The sequence below is a fragment of the Notolepis coatsorum genome (genome assembly GCF_963971535.1).
Source record: "Notolepis coatsorum genome assembly, chromosome: 18".
Taxonomy (NCBI): Eukaryota; Metazoa; Chordata; class Actinopteri; order Aulopiformes; family Paralepididae; genus Notolepis; species Notolepis coatsorum.
In genome coordinates this window covers 27628971-27654849 of record NC_140182.1, presented here as the reverse complement: position 1 = coordinate 27654849, position 25879 = coordinate 27628971, and the positions used below count along the sequence as shown (strand labels likewise).

The 25879-nt window shown below is 44.9% G+C and overlaps 1 protein-coding gene across 2 annotated transcripts in view; it reads right to left on the bottom strand.

The window, feature by feature from the left end:
• LOC311245505 (carbohydrate sulfotransferase 1) overlaps window positions 1-25879 on the bottom strand; it is a gene marked incomplete at its 3' end in the record, with an annotated part of 123882 nt that overhangs the window by 11570 nt on the left and 86433 nt on the right. The window contains exon 2 of one of the 2 annotated variants that reach the window (XM_084335367.1): window positions 16343-16514. In XM_084335367.1, the coding sequence (XP_084191493.1) occupies window positions 16343-16514 (172 nt within the window). Of the gene's footprint in view, window positions 1-16342; window positions 16525-25879 lie in introns of those variants that run through there. The other variant, XM_084335368.1, reaches the window with a different exon arrangement.

The window sequence follows — 25879 nt, the reverse complement described above, 5'->3', positions numbered from 1 at the left end:
CTTGAAACTTGAATCGGTATAAAAGCATTGCAGGATCAAGCTAAAATTGACATCAGATCGTTCTTACCTGTGATCGGGAGTATTCCAAAAATAATATTCAAATTGTTTGATTGCCATCTGGTACATCCAATGTCCACGGCATAATCCACCACAACATATGGATCGGGGATATTTGACGCGCTTCAATGGAACCGGGAGAACGGCTCCCCTCGCCCAACAAGGAAGCATGAAACCGGAGACGTTTGGCCATTACACAGGCCAAAATACAAGGTTACAAAGGGTGCTCGATACTGCCGTCTAGCTGGATGCGGATTGGACTTTGGCAACCCCAGACTCATTCCCTATGGTAACACAGAGGTCCCTGGATTAATAATGAATACAAATATCTACTAAAGGAATAAACTACCAAAACCCGGGTCTGGTGCCGAATGTGTTAAGGGGGGAGAGATGATTAGGTGGCCTTGATGTCAGAGATCTGATTGGGAATTTTGGGCAGGAACGTCGGAGAACCCCCTACTCTTTGTGAGAGGCGCCATTGGTTAATCGTCTGTAGTGTGGTAGTGAAAGGTTATATATCGTATGGCTATCGCGTCCCGCTCTAGCCTATTGAGATACCCCTTATCTCCTATGGTACCTAATGTACCCCACGAACAACTAAATGCACCCCACCTGAGGGCCCCGCCCCGCCCCTATAAAAAAAATGTATCTAACCCTAACTAACCATACTGTCATGCACTTGTCCTAATAAACTAACCTACACTGTAGCACTCAACACTTTGATGAACATTGTTACTCAGCTGATAGAGTTGTGCCCTTCCTGATGGCTTGTCGTACAGAACTTGTAAGTCGCTTTGGATAAAAGCGTCAGCTAAATGACTAAATGTAAATGTAATGTAGCCTATATAACCATGACTCTGGTCACCAAACACTCTTCCTCTATTTTCGTTCCATCGTATCGGCTGCGTGCACCATACGTAACTAGCAGGATGAAAAAGATCAGAGTCATAATGTTGAAAGCTTACCGGAGGTTGCTGGCCCCTGGCATCTTCGAAGCATGTTTTCGGCGATACGACGGGCCTATGTTGATGTTCCTCGTCTGATGACAGCAGATCAAGGTTCAGCTGTACAAGATTGGCTGTCGGGCCAGCTTGTACCCAGGTAGGCCCTGTGTCTTCAGGCATGGGTATTAGTGTTAGTAATGCTGGTTTGTTTTGTTACACAACCATGTTGTGTGTTGGCGCCGGGGGCAGGATGGTTTGGTGAACGTTCACTGCAGGGAACGGTTTCCAAACTGTCTTGGGCGTGCTGCTAAACATCTAATGCTATGCTACATGCTATCGCTAATGCCACATGCTACCACTACTGCTACATACTAAACTGCTCCGCTGTTCTAATGTCTCCGCCGTGAGATGTTGTCACTTCTCCCTCCTCTTGCCCGGTTCATCAATGAAGGTCAGTCGGTGGCTGTTGTGTTTTTTTTTGCTGAGTCCTATTTACCTTTTTTCGGGTAAATGGGTTGACAACAGGGTAGGCCGTGGCTAGGTAGCCTAGCCAGGTATGTTACCTTGTGTTCCGGCGGGGTCTATGGAACGGTGTCCCCATCTGGGGCCGATGCGTGAGCTCGGCGGTGTAGCAGTAGAGCTATATTACTGCAGGATGGGACTTAACGGCGGGTTATGGCTCAGCTGGCTAGTTCCTATCCACATTGGCGTCGGGTAGTGGGGCTATGGGTCCAGCCGACATGGTAAACATGTTGCGTGTCTGTGCGCAGGCGGTTGTTGATCTGGGTTCCACATCGCCTCACGCTAGGCTGTAGTAGTATAGGGGCAGGGCCGCCTGGGAGAAATGTGAGGCCCTGTGCGAATTTAAACGCGAGGCCCCCCACCCCCTGAGGCGGCCCTGTGTAGTGGGCTATTGTTTCGTTCTGTCACTCTGCTATGAGAAGGTCTGTCTTGCTACAGCTTTCTCTCCTCTCAACCATTCATACTGACGGTCAATCGGTATACTGGGGGAGTAGTGCGGGGGGGGCTTTGTTTACCTTTTTTGGTAAATGGGCTAAGCTAGGGCTGGTGTGCTGTTGTGAATATTTTGAATGAAGGCGGGACTAGTTCGCTCTGGTCCGCCTCCCCTTAACGTTGTGTATATGGGTTTGCTCATTCTACAGTATTTTGTGGTTTAGTTCTTTTATTCATTTAACCCTTTCATGGTGCACACCACAGTGGAGGTTGCTGTTTGCAACCACCACTGGTGCTCCGTGTTAACATCAGTCCTTTGTTTTTGACATATTGAAACAGTGCCCCGCCCGGCCGACGCCATGGGTGGGTCGGCCTGGTGAGTGGCTGGTGGGCTGTTAAAGCCTGTACCGCCACGGTATGGAATTGGCAGCGATTAGAACTGAAAAAAATGGTGTCTGGTGGCGGGGCCTTGAGGGCCAGCCGACGTCGACACATCGCGCGAGGTTGTTGACGTTATTAGCTTTGACCCAGCCGCAAGCTATAACCGCTCAGGGTTCCCCTCTCCGCAGGGGATTTTGGTCTTCTGCTGGAGCGCGGGTGGTATTGTCCTAGGCCCTACACCGCCTCACACCGCGCAGCCAGAAGAAGAGAGAGCACGGCCTCGTCAGCGGCGATGACGAGGCCCTCGACAGGCGGCCATGTTTTCCCCCGCCGGAGGTATCCTGGGCGTTGATTCGACAGGTGTCCACAAGGCCGACAGCCTTGGCGGCCGAGGGATCGGCCATGTAGGATGGGTTCGGCTTGAACAAACAAGCCGTCACCGTCCTGCCGCGAGCAGCCCGCTCTCCGATCACTCCCTTCCCCAACACCAGCGGAAAAAGTGGGCTCTGATTGTTTCCTTTGGCTGCGGGCCGCGTGCCTTCGTTGAAGCGCGGGCGGCCCCCCTTTCGCTTCTCATGGGGACAGGGGCTGACACCCAGTTGATGGCTGAGCCTGGGTCTGTCCGTGAGAATGTTGTGCTGTCAAGCGGCTCCCACACCATAAGCTGTGTTGGTTGAACCTGGTGTTACGTCTGTCTTTCGTTCCGATTGCGGTGCCACTCTGCGGCCTAATCCTGCCTTCGTGCCTGTAAATATCCGGAGTTCTTCCGCTCCAGGGATATTGTGGTTCAGGCGTTTCATCCGCCTCCTCACGGTGGTGAGTTAGATGCGGGCCTTCACCTGTCATGTCCGGTCCGTGCTTTGGGAATCGCCTCAGCCGTACTCAGGACCTCGGGGTCACCGTTCAGCTTTTTGTCTGTCACGGTGGTTCTCATGCCGGTAAGGCACTATCGAACAGCGCCTGTCCCATTGGTTGTGCGAGGGCATTGCCCTCTGCTACACGTTGGCTGGGCAGGATCCCCCTGGGGGCGTCAGGGCGCACTCCGATCGTGGGGTGGCTGCCTCTACCGCTCTCCTGGGTGGGGCCTCGGTGGAGGACATCTGTGCTGCAGCTTCATGGTCCTCCCCGGGCCCCTTTGTAAGGTTTTACCTCATGGACATGACCGGGGGTTCTGTCTCCCAGGCGGTTCTGGGGTCTGTGGCCTTCCTTGCTTCCCGTCCTTTGGTAGGGTAGCAGGAGTGTGTGGGTTTGGGCCACAGTGTGTTGAGTCACACGTGGTTCCGCCTGTGCGGTGTGTTCAAGGGGTTCTGGTTCCCTCTTGTTCGCATTCAGGTGGAGTTGACTGCGCCCCCCCTTCACTAGGAAGGATGGGGTGACAGGGCTCCCCGCACCCCTTGATGTGGGCTTACGGGTCCTCAGGGGGTACATCTGTCGGGTCTCGCGTCCGCTCTAACCCATATCTCAATAGGCTAGAGCGGGACGCGATAGCCATACGATATATAACGATTAGTTATATTAGTATTGGCTGAGCGTCCCGCTCTACGCGGCCCTGAGTTCCCTTTTGAGGGATCTTTTGCTGGAACGAGATTTGGCGAGGAAGAGTGTTTGGTGACCAGAGTCATGGTTATATAGGCTACGCCTCCATAGGGGCGGGGCCCTCAGGTGGGGTGCATTTAGTTGTTCGTGGGGTACATTAGGTACCATAGGAGATAAGGGGTATCTCAATAGGCTAGAGCGGGACGCTCAGCCAATACTAATATAACTAGGTTATATACATAACCTATCGTTAACCTTCTGTAGTGTGGCAGTGAAAGGGTTAAAGTTCCCCTCACCAACAATTAGAACATCAGTAATGTGACTTTTTAGATCTCCTTCCTGCTGCACACCTGCAGCTCGTTGAGGTCGGGACGGTGGCTGGTGAGTAATCACACGACGTCACCTTTTCAGAAGTGTTTTCAGAAAAGCTTAGAAATGTGAAGGAGATAATGAGGTCACTGGGGGGAGGGCTTTAATAACTACACAGCTGTTGCTAAGCCCTTAGTATGGATGCTCATTACCTGGAATCATTAGGATTAGGTTATAACTTTAATAATATATATATATTAGTGCTGTCAGGCGATTAAAAAATTTAATCTAATTAATTACAGGATTTGTAATTAATTAATCTAATTAATCGCATTTTAATCGCATAACCATTTTATGCCTGATATTCATATATATTTCAAATTGCATGTGTCCGGATGGCAGAATTCAGTACTGTATCTACAAAACCTTCTGTTTAATCATCTTCCATCTATTAATTTGCTTAGATTTTTCAGGTCTGGTCAATTTGAGCATGGTGTTATTCACAGTCAAAGATAAAAAAAAATGTATTGATATTCTCATTTGGTTCATTACAATTTACTCAAAATAAAATTTTCACAGCGCAGATTGATTGATTGAATGAAAATGTTATTAACAGAGTGCAGAATGGGTACAATACAGTACGGCACACAATTGTTAAGGGGATGCAGACCAGAGAAAGACTTTCGTCTTGTTTACATCAGGGTCCCCCATTTTTTATTCATAATGAATTGTAAGTAAGGGTGCAACTTGCACCGTGCAATCCATTCTTTGTGGATCTAGCCCACAGTATTTCTGACACTGGGAATACATTCCCTGAGATTCATAGATGTCCCTATAATCAGATACCAAGAACATGCAAATGGGCCATATTAAAAAAGAAAAGTCTGTAAATGTGTATTCTACATTCTTATGGAATGAATGAGATACAAAAAAAATATTATATAAAAAAAAAAAATAAAAAAAAAAAAATTGTAATACATTTTGAGTTAATTTTCATAACGCGATAATTTGCTGTGTAATTAATTAATCTAATTAACGCGATAAACTGACATCCCTAATATATAATGTCAATCGATTAAAATATTTAATCGCGATTAATCGCATTATTGTCCATAGTTAACTCGCAATTAATCGCAAATTAATCGCATTAAAAAATTCAAATAAAAATGTATCTACCTTAAACGGATCTTTTTCAAGTTCCAAGTTTTAATACTCTTATCAACATGAGAGTCAACAAATGCTTGCTTTATGCAGCCATTTAACACAAAAGGATGACCCTCATCATGCATTGCAAATTTGCATCAAATTCAAAACAGAGTGATGCACAAAATAACTTAAAAGTAAATAATAATTTAAAACAATGAATAAAGTGTGCATGAAATAATAGGGGAAAGAAAACGTTAGGAACTTGTTACATTCACCCACACAAGGGCTGAGTAATCACACACTCTCCCAGCTCTCCTTCTCTCTTGCCCCTTCCTCATCTCTCTCACCCCCCTCTCTCTCTATATATATCTCACACACACACACACACACACACACACACACACACACACACACACACACACACACACACACACACACACACACACACACACACACCAACACACACACCAACACACACACACACACACACACACACACACACACACACACACACACACACACACACACACACACACACACACACACACACACACACACACACACACACACACACACACACACACACACACACACACACACACACACACACACAAACTTCAGAAGCAAACATAGTATCAATGAGAGCATCAATAACACACCTGAGTGAAGTCTAGTTAAAAAAAATAAAAAAAATCTTAAGAGTTAATCGTGAGTTTAAAAAAAATAGTGGCGTTAATAGAATCGGGCGATAACGCGTTAATACTGCGTTAACTTTGACAGCCTTAATATATATATATTAGTGCTGTCAGGCGATTAAAAAAAGTTATCTAATTAATTACAGGATTTGTAATTAATTAATCTAATTAATCGCATTTTTATCGCATAACCATTTTAGGCCATTTTATTTCAAATTGCATGTGTCCGGATGGCAGAATTCAGTACTGTATCTACAAAACCTTCTGTTTAATCATCTTCCATTTATTCATTTGCTTAGATTTTTCAGGTCTGGTCATTGTTCATTACAATTTACTCAAGCCTAGTAACAGACACAGGGCGGAATCCACAGAGGCTTTGCACGGCTTTTTCCGAAGCAAAGCCGGCGCATCTCGCTCTCCTCTACCATGTCAGCATGACCAACCTCTATATACTGATGATCCTCCTCTACCATGTCAGCATGACCAACCTCTATATACTGATGATCCTCCTCTACCATGTCAGCATGACCAACCTCTCCATACACTGATGATCCTCCTCTACCATGTCAGCATGACCAACCTCTATATACTGATGATCCTCCTCTACCATGTCAGCATGACCAACCTCTATATACTGATGATCCTCCTCTACCATGTCAGCATGACCAACCTCTCCATACACTGATGATCCTCCTCTACCATGTCAGCATGACCAACCTCTCCATATACTGCTGATCCTCCTCTACCATGTCAGCATGATCAACTTCTCCAGATACCTGGACCACGGCACTGGCACCTTGGCACTGCAAGCTAATACATGTGTCTGAACTGGCTGAGTCTCTGGACTCAGAGTACTGCAGCACTCTGCTGGTATACTATGACTTTTCTGGGGATGACTGTGCCAGCGCTTTCAAAGGAAAGAGACAGGTGAATCTGTTGAATAATCTGCAGAAGAACCCTAGATTCCAGAAGGCTTTTAGTCAGCTTGGCGCATTGTTGCTGGTAACAGATGAGCTCCAACAGGAGATGGAGTCCTTCACATGCATTATGGATGGCCATGGTTGGATGAAGTCAGTTGATGCTGTGTGAGCCAAGATGCTGGAGAAAATGATGGGTGCTGATAAAGTCTTGGATGCAAACTCCAAAATAGACATTGAACGCCTGCCTCCCCCCAAGGTCTGTCTCATCTCACATGTACAGCGAGCCAACTTCATAGTCGCCTGCTACAAAAGAGCAGAACAGCCAATATTCAAGAGGCCCAAAGCCTATGATCAAAGTATGGACTGGGAAAAACAATGGATGAGGAGGTGTTAGAACCTGTCTGGATGGTTGGACCAATCCTCTGTCCTTGTCTTGTTGAGGTACTGGCCCAGAAAGTGGAGTCAGAAGAGCAAGAAGCTCTTGATAAGGAGGCAGATTACGCAAAAAATAACATGTATGAGGAGGATGGAGAGTACGAGTGTGATGAGGCGGAGGAAGAGATGGTGATCGAAGAGATAGACTTTGATAATAGTTTTAGTGATGATAATGATTAGTAGTTTAGGGTACAAAATACAAATAGAAAAAAATACTTGAATGTTGTGTCAACAAAGAAGATATCCAGTCCATGATATCCAGTGCATATGAAAACATATAGTTTGAACCTTAACAATAAATAAATCACTGATCAAAATCGCATGGGAAAATTTGTTAATTTGTCTCTATATAATTGTTTATGCAAAACTATAATATTTAGGGCATAACAGCATGGAGACTATCTTTATTACAATATTATTTCCAATATTAACCTAAATCAATCTCGTCCAATGCACTACATTTCAGTAATAAGGGAAAATAGAGATGTGATATATGTTTTTTCAGCGTTTTTTGCTTTTTCTGTCCTGAAATTTAATCAAGATGTGTTTGAATCTTAAAAATAACAATTGTACTGAATTCCTTGGGTCAAACTTGTTTGGGAAAATGTTTTAATTTGTCTCCATATGTTGTTAACTTTAAAAGTTATGCTGTTTTCTTTTTCTTCTTTTTCAGGTTTTGGTTCAGGATAGGTGTAATAAAGGGTTAAAAAATAAACCCCATGGGACATTATTCCAACCTGTTACCTGTCAGAATTTTAAAATAGACACTTCAAGGATTAATAAAAAACAGGTGGTGAAAAAAATACACCCTATGCAGGTGGCCCTACTGTATGTTTCCATCTAGAAGTGGCTGTTCTGTATAGTTTAATAGGAGCCTAATACTGCTCTTCTAATTTAAGGCTCACAATGACCTGTAACAATGAAATAGTATAGGCATATTATACATTTCCTGAATCCTTATGGTCCTGAGAGTGTTGTAGATATTGTATTTTGTGTCTCTGTTGCTCCTAGATGACACAAGGCTAAAAGATAGTATATCATTTAGGCGAAAATCGTGTAGAAATGTGTGTTGTTGACTGTTCAAAGAGCTCCAGTGACCTCTATATTGGTCAGAAAGATTCACATATTAGCTTGAATGAAAGATTACATAGTCCCCTTTAAAATGATACCAAAGACAATATTGTGAAACATTGACAGATGTCCTCTACGTGAGTCTAAAGCAAGATATGCACCAGCATCTGAAATGCAATTTCCTGAGGGGGTAGGTATACTTCATGACTTGATAATTATGATAAAGCTACCACTCTGGAAGGGCTACCATACAAAAATATCATCTACAGACATAGATCTTTGAAAAAATGATATGTAAGTTTATTCACCCTGAGTGGCACCGATATCTGGTCTGGCCCATGGACTAATACAAGACACAGGACAAAGACAGTGCAGTGCAGGATCTATCATTTGAATAAGTATATATATATAAAGTGTAAAGTGCAGTGCAGAGTTCCAGGTCAGTCCCAGTGAAGGATTCTTGCCAGTGTCATTGATATTAGTGTGTCCATTATCCTAACTAAACATGAAATACAACTTGCTCCCACAAAATATTCGGTAATTAAAAAATATCTTCACTGGTACAGTGCCTATTTTATTCGTGATGACAAACAAATGCAATGATGAAATAAAATAAATAAAACACATTTGGCCTGGAAACGAAATCAACAAATACAATACGGAATAAACTAATTAAACACATTTGGCCTGGAAACGAAATAAACTAATACAATACGGAATAAACTAAATAAACACATTTGGCCTGGAAACGAAACCAAATACAATACGGAATAAACTAATTAAACACATTTGGCCTGGAAACGAAATCAACTAATACAATACGGAATAAACTAAGTAAACACATTTGGCCTCTGGAGCACGACACGGAGGTCCTGACGGATGAGGTCCAAACACACTCAACAAGAACACGACACCTGCAGCCAAGCAAGACATTCGCCATCTCCTATCCCAGTGCAGGCCTCTCACGCCTGACCACATTGGCCTCCTCCAGCGCAGCGGCGATCCTGCCCATTACCCCCACCATCGCGCTAAGGCTGGCCTGCATAGCGCTATGGCTGGCCTCCATAGCGCTATGGTTGGCCTGCATTTCCGCCCTCAGGCCGGTGATGTTGTCGTTCAGACTTGCCATGATAGTGACCAGCTGGACTTGGGCGGAGGTCTGCCTACTTTGCGTATCATATAGGAGTTGGTCGATGACCTCACAGTTGCCGGGCACCAAGGTGGGTGGACCATACACAGAGGTGGGTGGTTGTACTGTAGGTGGGATGGCCCTGGGGGGGTGTCCTCCAGGGGTGAGGTCCACACCATCACCATCGGCTGATCTAGAAAGTCGTGGCACATTTATATCAGACAAACTAACCCCAGTTTAAAAGTAAAATGAAACGTGTTGCTCATTCAGACATTTTGTTGTGGAAATGATAGGCTAATAATGATAATAAATAATGATAATAATAACATGATAATAAAAATAAGAAATACCTTCACAGTCGTGAAAGCACTCGCTTAGGTCTATTCCCCCCTCTATCCCAGTGAACTGTTCGGTCACAAGCGTCTGCTCCACGGTCTGCTCGTAGCTGTTTAGCGGCTCCTCTTGGGAAGGACCTCCACCTGTTCCTCTTGCCTGTGAGGCATTGAACGAGACCTTCGCCTTGGTCCTCCTTTTCAGATCGCTCCACCTCTGTTGGCAATCCAAACCGCCATGTCTGGATATCCCAACGGCGCTCACAGACTGGGATATGAGATGCCAAATGTGTTTCCTAGCTGCAGGTGTTGTGTTCTTGCCATTCAGTTGGGCAAGATGTGTTTGGACCTCTTCCGTCAGGACCTCCAACTTGCGATCCGAGAATCGTACTTTACGCTTCAAATTATTTCTATCTTCTGCCATTGTAAGAAAGAGGACATGCATACGGTTGCATGGGCAGTATTTATACTGTAGCGACCCATGGGATTTGAGGTCATGCGCTCGTTACCGTTATCAGGGACAATTGCAGTCACCTTTCAATCAATCAATAAATCACCTGCTCCGTGAGGCAACAGCGCTGTATCAAATCAATCAGAAAGGTGTTCCTTGCCAAGTAGTTTTCACATAAGGAATTTGCTTTGGTCGTTTTCGGTGCGACATTATATACGGACAGACATTAACACACAGATAATACAATGCATTAAATCAAATATGAACTAATGCACACAATATATAATGACTTTCTTTTATGAAATCAAATATAGGCCAGGGCTGGACAACTGTTATTAATTAAAGTGGTTCAGAGATCTGGTGGTAACTATAGCGCATCTATAAAGAGGCGTCATTGCCAGCGTCACATGTGCAGGTGATCATGGCAGAAGTGGTTATTGCCAGACGAAGGCATCGTAATGCCGGCAGGCGTATCCCCCGTGAGAGGATATATCGAAGGAGAGTATTGTTGTTCGATTTGAGCGACAGCGAAGTCATCAGGAGATACAGGTTGCCCCCTCAAGCAATCCTCGATCTGCTTGATGAAATCAAGGACGGCATCGAGCCAGCCACCCAGAGATCACATGCGGTACCTGGGATCGTGAAACTGCTGGCAACACTGCAGGTTCTGGCGTCTGGCTCCTTTCAGACATCGATTGCAGGTGGCTCTGCCCAGTCGTCCATCAGTAGGGCGATGTGGGACGTTATTCCAGCCATTCTGCGCAGAGCGGCGAGGTACATTATATGTACGCAACAAAGACCAAGGAGATGATACTGGACTTCCGCAGGTCGAAACCACCTCTGCAACCAGTCAGCATACGGGGAAACAACATTGCAACGGTGCAGACATACAAATATTTAGGTGTGCACCTTGACGATAAGCTGGCCTGGGCTGCAAACGCGGAAGCGCTCTACAAGAAAGGACAGAGCCGGCTGTTCTTCCTTAGGAGGCTCAGGTCTTTTAATGTGTGTGGGGAAATGTTGTTCATGTTCTATCAGGCAGTGGTGGCAAGTGTGCTCCTCTATGCCGCTGTCTGCTGGGGTGGTAATACCATGGCCAAGGATACCAGGCGGCTGGATAAGCTGGTGAAAAAGGCTGGCTCAGTGGTGGGGAGGAGACTGGACCCACTGGAGAGCCGCACGCAGAGCAAGCTGCTGGCCATTATGGACAATACCAACCACCCTCTCCACCACACCCTCGTGGGGCAGAGCAGCAGTCGCAGCGGACGGCTAATTTCCCTGCACTCACGGACTGAGCGGCATAGGATGTCCTTTGTCCCCACTGCCATCAGACTGTACAACAGCGTAATATAGTGCGGGGGACCTTGACCTCTGACCCACACACCTGTTTTTACACCTGCTTTTATACACGGTTTTTCATACACCTGTTTTTTACACACTTGTTTTATACACCTGCTTTTATCTCATCACGCTCTTATTGATATTGATAGATATGATTTAATTGAATTGTATCATGTGCTTATTTTTTTATTCATGATGCAGACATAACGTGAAACAACTGAATGAGAACTGTCAATGTCTGTATACTGTGTGAGCTGCGAGATACCCTGAATTTCCCCAAGGGGATTAATAAAGTATCTATCTATCTATCTATCTATCTATCTATCTATCTATCTATCTATCTATCTATCTATCTATCTATCTATCTATCTATCTATCTATCTATCTATCTATCTATCTATCTATCTATCTATCTATCTATCTATCTATCTATCTATCTATCTCTCTATCTCTCTATCTCTCTCTCTCTCTCTCTCTCTCTCTCTCTCTCTCTCTCTCTCTCTCTCTCTCTCTCTCTCTCTCTCTCTCTCTCTCTCTCTCTCAGACGCGACATTGAGGAGACAAAGCGGGGTTTCTTTGACACTGCTGGGTTCCCCAATGTCGTGGGCGCGATTGACTGCATGCATATTGCACTTGTACCACCCGGCGAAAATGAGCATGTTTTTCGGAATAGGAAACATACCTATTTCGTAAATGTGCAGGTGGTGTGTATTGCCAGTAATGTGATTACTGACGTAGTTGCAAAGTTCCCTGGGTCGGTACATGACAGCTACATCCTTCGGAACAGCGGTCTATTCCAAACCATGCAAGCTATGTATGGCATTGGCAATACATGGTTACTGGGTACAAAAGTATTTTTCAGAAAACGTTTATGCTGTAATATTCATTGCAGATGTATGGGGGGAAAAGTATGTGCTTTTGTATCACAGGTGACGGTGGATACCAACTTCTGCCATGGCTCATGACTCCGGTGCGTAATCCTGCCAACGTTGGAGAGGCAGCGTATAACCGGGCTCACATCCGAACGCGTGGTGTGATCGAGCGCACATTTGGCTTACTAAAGATGCGCTTTAGATGCCTTGATCGAACAGGTGGGGCCATGCTTTACAGTCCCCCAAAGGTGTGTGAGATCGTCGTGGTGTGCTGCATCCTGCACAATATTCTCACGAGAGCCGGGGTGCCGATTGATGTCGATCTGCCGATGGATGTCGACCTGCATCCCGGGGAGAACGGGGATGAAGACCCTGACCGGCAGGAGCCACCTGCTGCCCACCTGCCTCATGGGCAAGCAGTTGAGGGCAGAAATGTCAGGCAAAATCTAGTCAACCATTACTTTACCTGATGGGCTTTGTTTTGTCTGCATCCATAAAGTATGCATATTCAATCACCCCCACCCCATCCACCACTGGCTCCCCATAAAAATAAACTACAAAAAAGTGGGAAATTAGGCGTTAAAGGCCAAGTTGAAGAGGTGGGTTTCAACTTGGCCTTTAACCCCTAATTTCCCACTTTTTAAGTTGTGTCGGGTTGTTATTTCTTGTCAAGTTAGACCGCGCTCTCAAGATACGACACTGGGTGCTGAAATCCCATTAAGAATTATATAAAAGAAGCAGTGAAGACAGACCAGCACTCTCAGGTTCAAAATTTAATGGCAGCCTGAAACAAACATGTTTCGGAATTACATATTCCTTCTTCAGTGTTATAGCTTGCCTTGGTTGTTATTTCTTCCCATAAGCGACCTTAGGTTCTATGAAAGGCGCTATATAAAACGGAGCTATTATTATTATTATTATTATTATTATTATTATTATTATTATTATTATTATTATTATTATTATTATTATTATTATTATTATTATTATTATTATTATTATTATTATTATTATTAAATGAAGAATAACTCCTCTCCTTCACTAGAATATTATCTAACTATGAAATGAGTTTGAACTATGAGATTGAATACAATTAAATGGGATATAAACGGAATTACATATAGCACAATATAATTATAATATTCTTTCATTGTATATGGTATACATTTAATTTAGTTTCTATCCCATTTAATATATATATTCTTTATTAAGTTGTAAAGCCCTGGCCTATATCTGATTTCATAATTAGATTATAGTGAAGGAGAGGAGTTCTTATTAATTAATTATTAATAAATGTTTTATAATTTAATAATAATAATAATCATGACATTGCATTACTGCTGATCAGCACCTATATCAGAAATAAATGTTTACTGTATTGATCATCTCAGAACCAAGCATTTGGAATGTCAGTGCTATAGCCTTATTCTAAATCACGCGTTGCGAAGGCTATTGGCACGCAGCTTTATATTTCTCGAACAAGTTAGATACTGTTCATAACTCATAAGATCTATTTTCTTTAGTATTCCGTTAATTTTGTATTGTATTTTGTTTACTTCGTAATGTATAGAGGAGTGCAAAAGAATAGAATCTTTATTGTCATCGTTGGTACATCGAAATTGAGATTAGAGCATCACCACATACAAACATACTGAATATAGCATGTACAAAATAATAATATCAATAATATAATATCAATATGTCCCAAGTGCAATAGTGCTAGTGCAAATAAATAATACAGTGACAGTCCAAATGGATGGAGGGGGGGGGGGGGGGGACAACAGTAAGTTTTTGGTGGGACAAAGTGGGACAGATAGATCATGTAAATTATTTAATTAGAATAGCTGGTCTTCACCGAATAGATAAAGGTTAAATACAGATTAAAATACAGAATTAGATCTCTCCACATTTGAAGGAACGGCATGTGTCGTTTGCCGTTGTTGGTTTTAACTGCAGGTTTCTTTTTACTCCTTACTGCTTTCCATCTTGATTTCTAGTTTCTTTTCTTTTTTTGGACAGCGCGCTAAACTTGACAGCACGCTACATTTTGACACATACATTTCTGCCAAGAGCGCTGTCAGGGGTGCAGAGTGCAGACTGCTCGCGAGCCACTATTGGGCGTGTCTGCGCTGGTATCTCATCGCGCAATGTGCTTTTGTGGATAGCTCCCAGACACAGAGCAGGCTCCGCAGATGCAATTTGCTTCGCGCAATCCATTCTCTGTGGATTCTGCCCACAGTATTTCTGACACTGGGAATACATTCCCTGAGATCCATAGATGTCCCTAGAATCAGATACCAAGAACATGCAAATCCACTTTTTCTCCCATTTTCTATATTTTCTCCCATCCCAATTTCGTATCATCCAATTCAACCCTCCCCTGTCACGGACGCTGTTTCTTGCCTCCCACAAGCCGGCTGCAATGTGGACTAAGTCATACATAGCACAAGTCCCCTCCGGTACTTGAGGTAACAGCAGTCGCATCTTTTCACCTGCGCAGCTCGATCTCTCAGTGGCGAGGAGTAACGCGTGGGAGGCTCACGCTGCCCCCGACACTTCTTGATTCTACTGCGCAGGCGCACCAACCGACCTGTAGGAGTCGCTGTCCACAGCGCCCGATCCCCACCCATCAGTTTCCCACCCCCTAATACGGCCAATGTGTATTAGTACGGACGACCAGCTAAACTGAAAGCAAATGTGGAGCGCTGGGCTCGAACTGACGAGCCCAGCGTCTCCAGCATTTTGTGGCGAGCGCCTTGCCCACTACGCCACGTAGCCGCCCACCTGTATTCTACATTCTTATGGAATGAATGAGATAAAAAAAATTATTTATAAAAGAATTAAAATGTTGAGTTCATTTTCATAACGCGATAATTTGCTGTGTAATTAATTAATCTAATTAACGCGATACACTGACAGCCCTAATATATATATTCATGTTTACCATATAAATGACAGCCGTTTAGGTTTGAAGTTGTTCTTTGTGGTTTCAGTGGGTTTCCTGGGCCCCCGTGTCATGAAGTGTATTTCCTGTCTGTTGCTAGGGACAGCTTGGGCCCAAGTGTATTTCCTGTCTGTTGCTAGGGAACAGCTTGGTCACCATAGACCACCGCAACACTGTATTAGTAATTTCAGCTCATGGGAGAGCGCAGGGGGATAAAATGAATGAATGTTGATGAGAGCCTTGACGTAAGTGGTTGTAGCTACGGCTGTGGGGGTGTTGGAGACATGATCCAATAGACTTATTTATGTGCCTGTGTCTCCTGAACATGGAGAGACCAACCCCAAGGCGATCAGCACTTTCTCGGCCGAGCTATACCGTCACTTTTCCGCACCTACTCCCCAACCGGCTCATGCACAGATTGTGTCTGGACAATCCAGAGAGAATGGTTAGTTATGATTAAGAATTTGATATTTCAGAGATATGGTTTAAATGTGATATTTCAGAGATATTGTTTAAATGTGATATTTCAGAGATATTTTAAATGTGATATTTCAGAGATATGGTTTAAATGTGATATTTCAGAGATATGGTTTGAATGTGATATTTCTGAGATATGGTCTAAATGTGATGTTTGGGTCCCCAGTGAGGTTCACTAGCATTGCTCATTCTGCTTCCAATTTCTCCAAAGCCAAAACACTGCGAGGTGCCAGATCTGTTTGGACGGTGACAAATCAGATCTGCTTAGACGACTCCCACAGTCTGTGACCAATCAGATCTGCTTCTCAACAGTGTGGAGCACTTGTAGGGCGGAGGAGCTCTGCGTACCTCTGGCCGCTCTGCTCTGGCAGCGGGAGGCCCCCTCACAGGGTCCAGAGAGGGAGTCTCTCAGTGTGCGGATGGCCGTGTACTGGACACCCAGAGACGCGCACACCACCAGCAGCACAGTCTTCCAGGAGCACTCCATCCTGCCCCGGCCCCTGGCCTTCCAGCCTCCACGCTGCGGAGACACAGAGGGGAGACACAGAGGAGGAGACACAGAGGAGGAGACACAGAGAGGAGACAGAGAGGAGACACAGAGAGGAGACACAGAGAGGATACAGAGAGGAGACACAGAGAGGAGACACAGAGGAGGAGACACAGAGAGGAGACACAGAGGAGGAGACACAGAGGAGACACAGAGAGGAGACACAGAGATACCCACAGAGAGGAGACACAGAGAGACACACAGAGAGGAGACACAGAGAGGAGACACAGAGAGACCCACAGAGAGGAGACACAGAGAGACACACAGAGAGGAGACACAGAGAGGAGACACAGAGAGACCCACAGAGAGGAGACACAGAGAGACACACAGAGAGGAGACACAGAGAGGAGACACAGAGAGGAGACACAGAGAGACACACAGAGAGGAGACACAGAGAGGAGACACAGAGAGACACACAGAGAGGAGACACAGAGAGGAGACACACAGAGGAGACATTAAAGGCCAGCTCACCCAAAATGTAATGTTTTTATTAATTAATTAAACACATTTTCCTCGTACCCGGTGTGCTATCTATATCCGTCCAGATACTTTGGGAGAGAATATTTCTCAGTTCAACTGTTCACACTGTGGATTACCTATACATAGATTACAGTAAATGTGTCATGATTTCTGAAAAGACACTTAAACTGTATTTTTGGGCACCACAAACCCAATTCAGATTCAGATCTGTTGTACTCTATGGATGCAGCTATCCCCAAACCCCTGCAAATCACACTGAAGATAGATACGAGGACAAATATGTTATTATTTTCAGGGTTCCCACAGACATTGCAAAATGAAATTCAAGGACTTTTCTAAGCGCCATTTTACGTTTTAAAAGGGCATTTATAATGATACAATTCACTTTTAAATGCTGTTAAAAAAAAATATCGGATCCAATATTTATGGCTTAAAACCAATTTCCGACAATTAGTTACTTTAAATAAAACATTTCAATTTCTTGATTCAGAACAATTTTATCATGAATGAACAAAACTTTCAATGCGAATGGTTGATTTGAATTTCAATTTACAGTTTTTCACAATTGTTTAAACACATTATTTGGAACATCAGACACAATGTGCGCAACCTGAAACTCATGTACCAACTGCTAAACCAATTCTGCTCAACTCCAAACACATTTTCTGCTTTAGACTCAGATTCCCATTCCAAACACATTTTTCACAACACTACACACAATTCTCTATATCTTGCACACTCTTCCTGAATTCTCTCTCTTGGTAAACAATAATAATAATAATTACTTGCATTTATATAGCGCTTTTCTAGACACTCAAAGCGCACGCAAATAACACTACACAATGGCTGAACGGCTCAGGAGACAGGGATTGATATCAGCCAATTAAGGGGAAGGGATGATTAGGTGGCCTTGATGTCAGAGACCTGATTGGGAATTTGGCCAGGAACGTTGGGGAACCACCAACTCTTTTACGATAGGTGTCCTGGGTTCTTTAATGACCGAAGTCAGTCAGGACCTCGGTTTAGCATCTCATCCGAAGGACGGCACTCGTAGCTGTACGGTGTCCCTATCACCGTAACACAGGGGCATTGTTACTGACAAGTCCAGAGGACAGAGTGCCCCCTGCTGGACAACAACACCACTTTCCGACAGCAGCCTTGACCGGGGCTCGAGCCGGTGATCTTCCGATCATGAGTCCGGAGCTCTACTCATGTAGCCACGCTGCCGGACAACGTTGTTTCTGGTGTTCTGTAACATTTGCGGTTTTGCTCTCCTCTGGGAGCAAAATCTCTAGCGTTACCTGATGGTAATTACCTGTCTATCTGCTCTGATTGGACTAATTGGTACCTGGTGTGTATAGTTAAGTTGGCTTTATATGTGTGACGGATCATACTGGGTCTGCGTTGTGTTTGATGTTAAATGAGAATGTCCCCAGGGGGAACAGGGGGCTCCTGCGTCCTCGGGCGACGACACAGGCCGCTGCACTAAGAAGTGAATTCACTCCTAACTACCGTACCTATGCGTCTGTTAACCCTGTTATGGGGAAGTGAGTTTAATTTACCAGCCCGCACTGCCACAGTCACTCGTCAACACACCTGTTTCCGTGACTGTGGACATACCCACGGGCTTCCCCGTTACATATGCTCTTCCTGGTTACTATTCAGATTGTCAGTCATTCACTGAACCTTACCATGAGTACTACTATGCATTCTGTCAAAGCCTTATCGCTCCTTGCCACGGAGGATAAGTGCGTTCGCCATGTATAGGAATTGCCGTGTCTTGCCTTTTCGATTATTACTGTGTGCTTATTTCATGATGTGTTTTCTCCCCTTTGTTTTCCCCATTATTATATATATAGTTCAGTTTATTGTTTGTGCTTTGTGTGTTTTGGAGACTTGTTTTCTCCCTTTTGCTTTCCCTCTTTTTGGAGACAAGTACTCTCCCCTTTTGTTTGCTCATTGTTGTCGGTGTGTACGCCTTTCATGTTCGACAAAATAAAACAGTAACCTTTGTTTGAGAATCAACACCTGTCTCTCGTCTATCCGTTCTGCACTGCACCTGGGTCCAACCCACCTACCCAACTCGTAACTGCCAATCACATTTCTAAACTCCAAAGGCTGTTATTTCAAAATATAGCAACAGTGAGTTTATCCACACTGGACCGTGTTCTTCAACGCAATTCCATGAGGATGAAGCAGGTGTACAGGGTTCCTTTAGACAGGAACACAAGTAACACTTTGTCTAGAGGCACTTCCTACTGTGAATGCTTTTAAAGGTATGCTACGATTAGCCCTTTATGAAACATGTAACTGTTTTTTCCTGATGCTATTGCTGATCTGATTATGCTCCTTGCCACTGCACAAATGGCCTTCTGTATTTATATTTGAATTGTATGTTTTTTGTTGAATGCCCTGTTTTATGTTGAAACTTGTTGTGTGCCATGTTGGTCAGGACTCCCTGGAAGAAGAGATCTTGTATCTCAATGGGACATTCCTGGATAAATAAAGGATAAATAAATAAAATAAAGAATCAAGGAGATTTGATGTGCAAGTAAGTCCTAGACATTCCACAACAGTGTCCTATCAGCACTGACGTATTGTACTACAGTAATCCAATGTTTCACAATAGACACACACACACACACACACACACACACACACACACACACACACACACACACACACACACACACACACACACACACACACACACACACACACACACACACACACACACACACACACACACACACACACACACACACACACACACACACACACACACACACACACACACACACACACACACACAGAGGGGAGGGGTTGTATCAGCTCTACCTGTGACAGCGTAGCAAACTGGCATGTGGGGGAATCGCTGCCAGTGTGAACAACCAGGCCACTGCTCGCATGAGAAATGTGTTTGTGGCGCTTCGTGGCTATTAGTTTAGTTTAGTTTACTCAGTTTATTTGATCAGGGACAGTGCAGATCAATCAACAGTCATACATTTATAAATTAATACAAATTTAAAACTGTAAATATGCCAACATTAGCAGGGTTGCTTGTGAAGTAGATTATTGTGTCTCTCTCTGTGTGTGTGTGTGTGTGTGTGTGTGTGTGTGTGTGTGTGTGTGTGTGTGTGTGTGTGTGTGTGTGTGTGTGTGTGTGTGTGTGTGTGTGTGTGTGTGTGTGTGTGTGTGTGTGTGTGTGTGTGTGTGTCTATGAGAGAGTCTAGTGTGTGTGTGTGTGTGAGAGTCTAGTGAGTATGTGTCAGTGTGTGTGTGTGTGTGTGTGTGTGTGTGTGTGTGTGTGTGTGTGTGTGTGTGTTTGTGTGTGTGTGTGTGTGTGTGTGTGTGTGTGTGTGTGTGTGTGTGTGTGTGTGTGTGTGTGTCTATACGTGTTTGTGTGTTTGTGTGGGAGTGTGTGATCACATCAGGCTGTGTGTGATGGGTGTGTGAGTGAGAGTGTCTGATTAAATCATTTGCATTTGGCTCTTTCGAGGTGCGTGAGTGACCAGCGTAACCTGTTGAGTGATGAGACCGTTGGGGGCTGTGTTCTCAGTAAACAAATTGGTTGTGTCTGTTTTGGCCGTACACATTAGTAACTAGTATTATGCTATAATGCTGCTGAATAACTATTTGATAATCAATCAAAAATACACTATGGTATCAAATCTATTTGCCATATTAACATAACTGTTACTTCACTAGTTTTAAGTTGTAGTCCCTGGGCTAGATGTTTAAGCCAGAAAAGAAACAGAAAAATAGAAGGATATTAAAGCTAATATAAAAACAGTTTAAAACATATTCTGTACATTCACTCACTAGGCATTTTTGCATCTACGTATAAGAAACAGTGTACAGGGACAAATCAAAGCTATGTATAAACACCGTATAGGCATGCACACATGGCAGGCACACATATACATAATCATAAATCACATAACCACATAATCACAATCAGGACAGTCAGGCTAGTGGGCAAGTGTTACAGTTAGATGGTGGTATGCCTGTGAGTAATTTTATAGCGTAGGGGTACATTGTACCTTAGATGGTGGCATGTGAGTCATTCTATAGCGTAGGGGTCTACTGTACCTTAGATGGTGTTATGTGAGTCATTCTATAGCGTAGGGGTCCATTGTACCTTAGATGGTGGCATGTGAGTCATTCTATAGCGTAGGGGTCTACTGTACCTTAGATGGTGGCATGTGAGTCATTCTATAGCGTAGGGGTCTACTGTACCTTAGATGGTGGCATGTGAGTCATTCTATAGCGTAGGGGTCTACTGTACCTTAGATGGTGGCATGTGAGTAATTCTATAGCGTAGGGGTCTACTGTACCTTAGATGGTGTTATGTGAGTCATTCTATAGCGTAGGGGTCCATTGTACCTTAGATGGTGGTACAGGTATGGCTGTGAATGGGTAACAGGTAGTGTATAAATATTGTTTTGTAAATAATAACACAGGGTGGTCAGGCAGCTGAGTAATTGAGTACATTCTATTTGTATATTCCATTATCACAAATGAACACAAAAACCTTCATTGCAAAAAACCTCAGGAGAGTGATTCAATGTTCCAGGTCTACAATCACAACAGTGTACAGTACTACAGTATTACTACCACTACTTCACTGGATACAGCACATTTAGAATTATTATTATTATTACTATTATTATTATTACTAATAATAACTACAACAACAACAACAACAACAACAACAATAATAATAATATATTTTATAATAAATGGTACTTATGTCGCACTTTTCTAGAACTCAAAGCCGCTTCACACTAAGGGACAGTGGTAGTGAGACAAACACCAGACAAACATAACAGACACACATGGATGGGGAGTGGCAGTGGAGAAGAGAGACACACGGATGGAGAGCGGCAGTGGAGAAGAGAGACACACGGATGGAGAGCGGCAGTGGAGAAGAGACACACGCGGATGGAGAGCGGCAGTGGAGAAGAGAGACACACGGATGGAGAGCGGCAGTGGAGAAGAGACACACGGATGGAGAGCGGCAGTGGAGAAGAGAGACACGGATGGAGAGCGGCAGTGGAGAAGAGACACACGGATGGAGAGCGGCAGTGGAGAAGAGACACACGGATGGAGAGCGGCAGTGGAGAAGAGAGACACGGATGGAGAGCGGCAGTGGAGAAGAGACACACGCGGATGGAGAGCGGCAGTGGAGAAGAGACACACACGGATGGAGAGCGGCAGTGGAGAAGAGACACACGCGGATGGAGAGCGGCAGTGGAGAAGAGACACACACGGATGGAGAGCGGCAGTGGAGAAGAGACACACGGATGGAGAGCGGCAGTGGAGAAGAGACACACGGATGGAGAGCGGCAGTGGAGAAGAGACACACGGATGGAGAGGGGCAGTGGAGAAGAGACACACGGATGGAGAGGGGCAGTGGAGAAGAGAGACACGGATGGAGAGCGGCAGTGGAGAAGAGACACACGCGGATGGAGAGCAGCAGTGGAGAAGAGACACACGGATGGAGAGCGGCAGTGGAGAAGAGACACACACGGATGGAGAGCAGCAGTGGAGAAGAGACACACGGATGGAGAGCGGCAGTGGAGAAGAGACACACGCGGATGGAGAGCGGCAGTGGAGAAGAGATGGGTCTTGAGGGACTCAGACTGAGGGATGGAGCTGCCTGGAGACTGTGGAGGCTGGGGACTTGGGGGTGGAGAGAAGACCTGGGTGGGTGTGTTCTGGACCAGTTGGAGTGTTTCACCAGCAGGGTGTGTGAGAGAGAGAGAGAGAGAGAGAGAGAGAGAGAGAGAGAGAGAGAGAGAGAGAGAGAGAGAGAGAGAGAGAGAGAGAGAGAGAGATCTTTGCAATGTTGGAAGGAAGAGGATTTGTCCAGGATTTGATACAGGGCTCAAGGGAGAGGGTGGGATCAAGGATGCGAGGAGGGAGGAGACAGTGGTGTCATCATTGGTGAGCATGGGGTTCTTCATTCTGCTGAGCGTGGGGCTCTTCATTCTGCCGAGGTTTGACTTGGAGCTGATCAGGAGTTCCGTTTTGTCACTGTTAAGTTTGGGGAATATTTTTTTTTGATCCACTTTTTCTCCCATTTTTCTATTTTTCTCCCATCCCAATTTTCGTATCATCCAATTCAACCCTCCCCTGTCTTTGAACGTTGTTTCTTGCCTCCCACAAGCCGGCTGCAATGTGGACTAAGTCATACATAGCACGAGTCCCCTCCGATACTCGAGGTAACAGCAGTCGCATCTTTCCACCTGCGCGGCTCGATCTTTCAGCGTCAGGGGTCTGGGCTTTGGAGGAGCCTCGCCCCCGTCGCTTCCTGATTCTACTGTGCGGGCGCACCAACCGACCTGTAGGAGTCGCTGTCCACAAAGCCCGATCCCCACCCATCAGTTTCCCTCCCCCTAATACTGCCAATGTGTATTAGTGCGGACGACCAGGCTAAACTGAAAGCAATGTGGAGCGCTGGGCTCGAACAGGGAGGCGAACCTGTTCGAGCCCAGTCTCCAGTATTCGTGGTGAGCGCCTTGCCCAGTGCACCACGTAGCCGCCCTAAGTTTGGGGAATATTTGTCGCACCCAGTCTTTTTTTTTGCAGACGGGCAGAATTCAACGTGTGAGAGGGTTTGGTGCGGAGGTACAGTAGACATCCGAGTGTCATCATCAGCATAGCGGTGAAGTCCAGGTTGAATATGACGGAGGGGGGAGGATGTGTAGATGATGAAAAGAGGAGTGGGTCGAGTGCAGAACCTTGGGGAACACTTTGTGTGACCGTGGATGAAACAGAGGAGTGGTTGTGAAGTGAAGTGTGTGATCTGTCGGAGAGGTAGAACCGGAGCCGGCTGAGTGCAGCGTCTTCAATACTCAGGTCTTCACGTCTAATGAGCAGGTTTGTTGTGGCTCATAGCTACACTCAGGTGAAGGAGGATGAGGACGAGGTTTTAAGAGCTCTGGCGGTGGCGATGCGTGGGGGGGGGGGGGGGGGGGGGGGGGGGGGAGTGGGAGGCGGAGGCAGGGGATGAAAGGTTAAGAGGGATGGAGAGAAGAAGGGCTGCTGGGTCAGACGCAGGGGACAGTGATTTATTAATAGTGGTGAATAGTGGATGATTAATAGTAGATGATGTTCACAGCTATATGGTTGGGGGTTTTACTAGCCCCCGGGGTCATCCATTTATCATCCTGCGTGGCTAAAAGCACAGTTTATATGACTGACAGGGAAAATGACCAACATACACTCGGTGCTACGTGACTCACCCATTCCTATCTATCTACGTCACTCATATCTCTCATACACTGTGTACTTCAGATCTTTACACTCTACACTCTGTACCTCATATCTCTACACTCTGTACCTCACATCTATACACTCTGTACCTCACATCTATACACTCTGTACCGCATATCTCTACACTCTGTACCGCATATCTCTACACTCTGTACCTCATATCTCTACACTCTGTACCTCATATCTCTACACTCTGTACCGCATATCTCTACACTCTGTACCGCATATCTCTACACTCTGTACCGCATATCTCTACACTCTGTACCTCATATCTCATACACTCTGTACCTCATATCTCTACACTCTGTACCTCATATCTCTACACTCTGTACCTCATATCTCTACACTCTGTACCTCACATCTATACACTCTGTACCTCACATCTATACACTCTGTACCGCATATCTCTACACTCTGTACCGCATATCTCTACACTCTGTACCTCATATCTCTACACTCTGTACCTCATATCTCTACACTCTGTACCGCATATCTCAACACTCTGTACCGCATATCTCTACACTCTGTACCGCATATCTCTACACTCTGTACCTCATATCTCTACACTCTGTACCTCATATCTCTACACTCTGTACCTCATATCTCTACACGCTGTACCTCATATCTCTACACTCTGTACCTCATATCTCTACACTCTGTACCTCATATCTCTACACTCTGTATCGCATATCTCTACACTCTGTACCTCATATCTCTACACTCTGTACCTCATATCTCTACACTCTGTACCTCATATCTCTACACTCTGTACCTCATATCTCTACACTATGTACCTCTGGCGGGGTTTTGAGAAACTGTACATTGGAATATCGACGAAACCTTACTTGGTCCCAACAAGAGGGTCTCGTGTATTATTGGGTTAGGACATGTACTGTACATTGGAGGGGGTTGGGTTAGGACATTTACAGGGGCCAGTTTCGAATTGCAGTCTCCCGTAGGTGCTCTTTGAGAGTGGTTTTGAAAGTGGGTAGTGATTCACATTCCTTTACAGCTTTGGGTAGGGCGTTCCACATTGATGTGGCATAATTGCGAAACGTGTTTAGTCCCTTGTTTGAGCCGAATCTGGGTTTAACATGATTTGCGGAGCTCCCTTTGGTGTTGTGGTCGTGGTATTCACTGACCTTTGGGAAGTATTTTGACATGTACATGGGTACCTTATTCGTGTAGTGCAGGGCTATTCAACTAAATTGTTCAGGGGGCCACATTGTCAGAAACCCAAGGGGCCAGGGGCCGGACTGCCACGGCGCCTCCCCGTGCTATGAATATATGTACACTTGACACAACACGCAACCACATTTTCACAACTTTTATTTAAAGGGGAACTATTTTACTATTTCTTTCACTATTTGGGCACTTTTACACAATTCCTGTGGGTTTATGGAACACCTCTGTAATATATTTTTTTTTAATTCATTGTTTTGTATTTCTAATCAAGTACTCAAAAACACGTTTTGAGCCTGGGCTCCAACCACTGTGGGAACTGTGTGGAAACTCAGCTGATTATCATGCAGCAGTGTCTCTCTGACATCACAAATCAGCACATTTTCAGATGACTC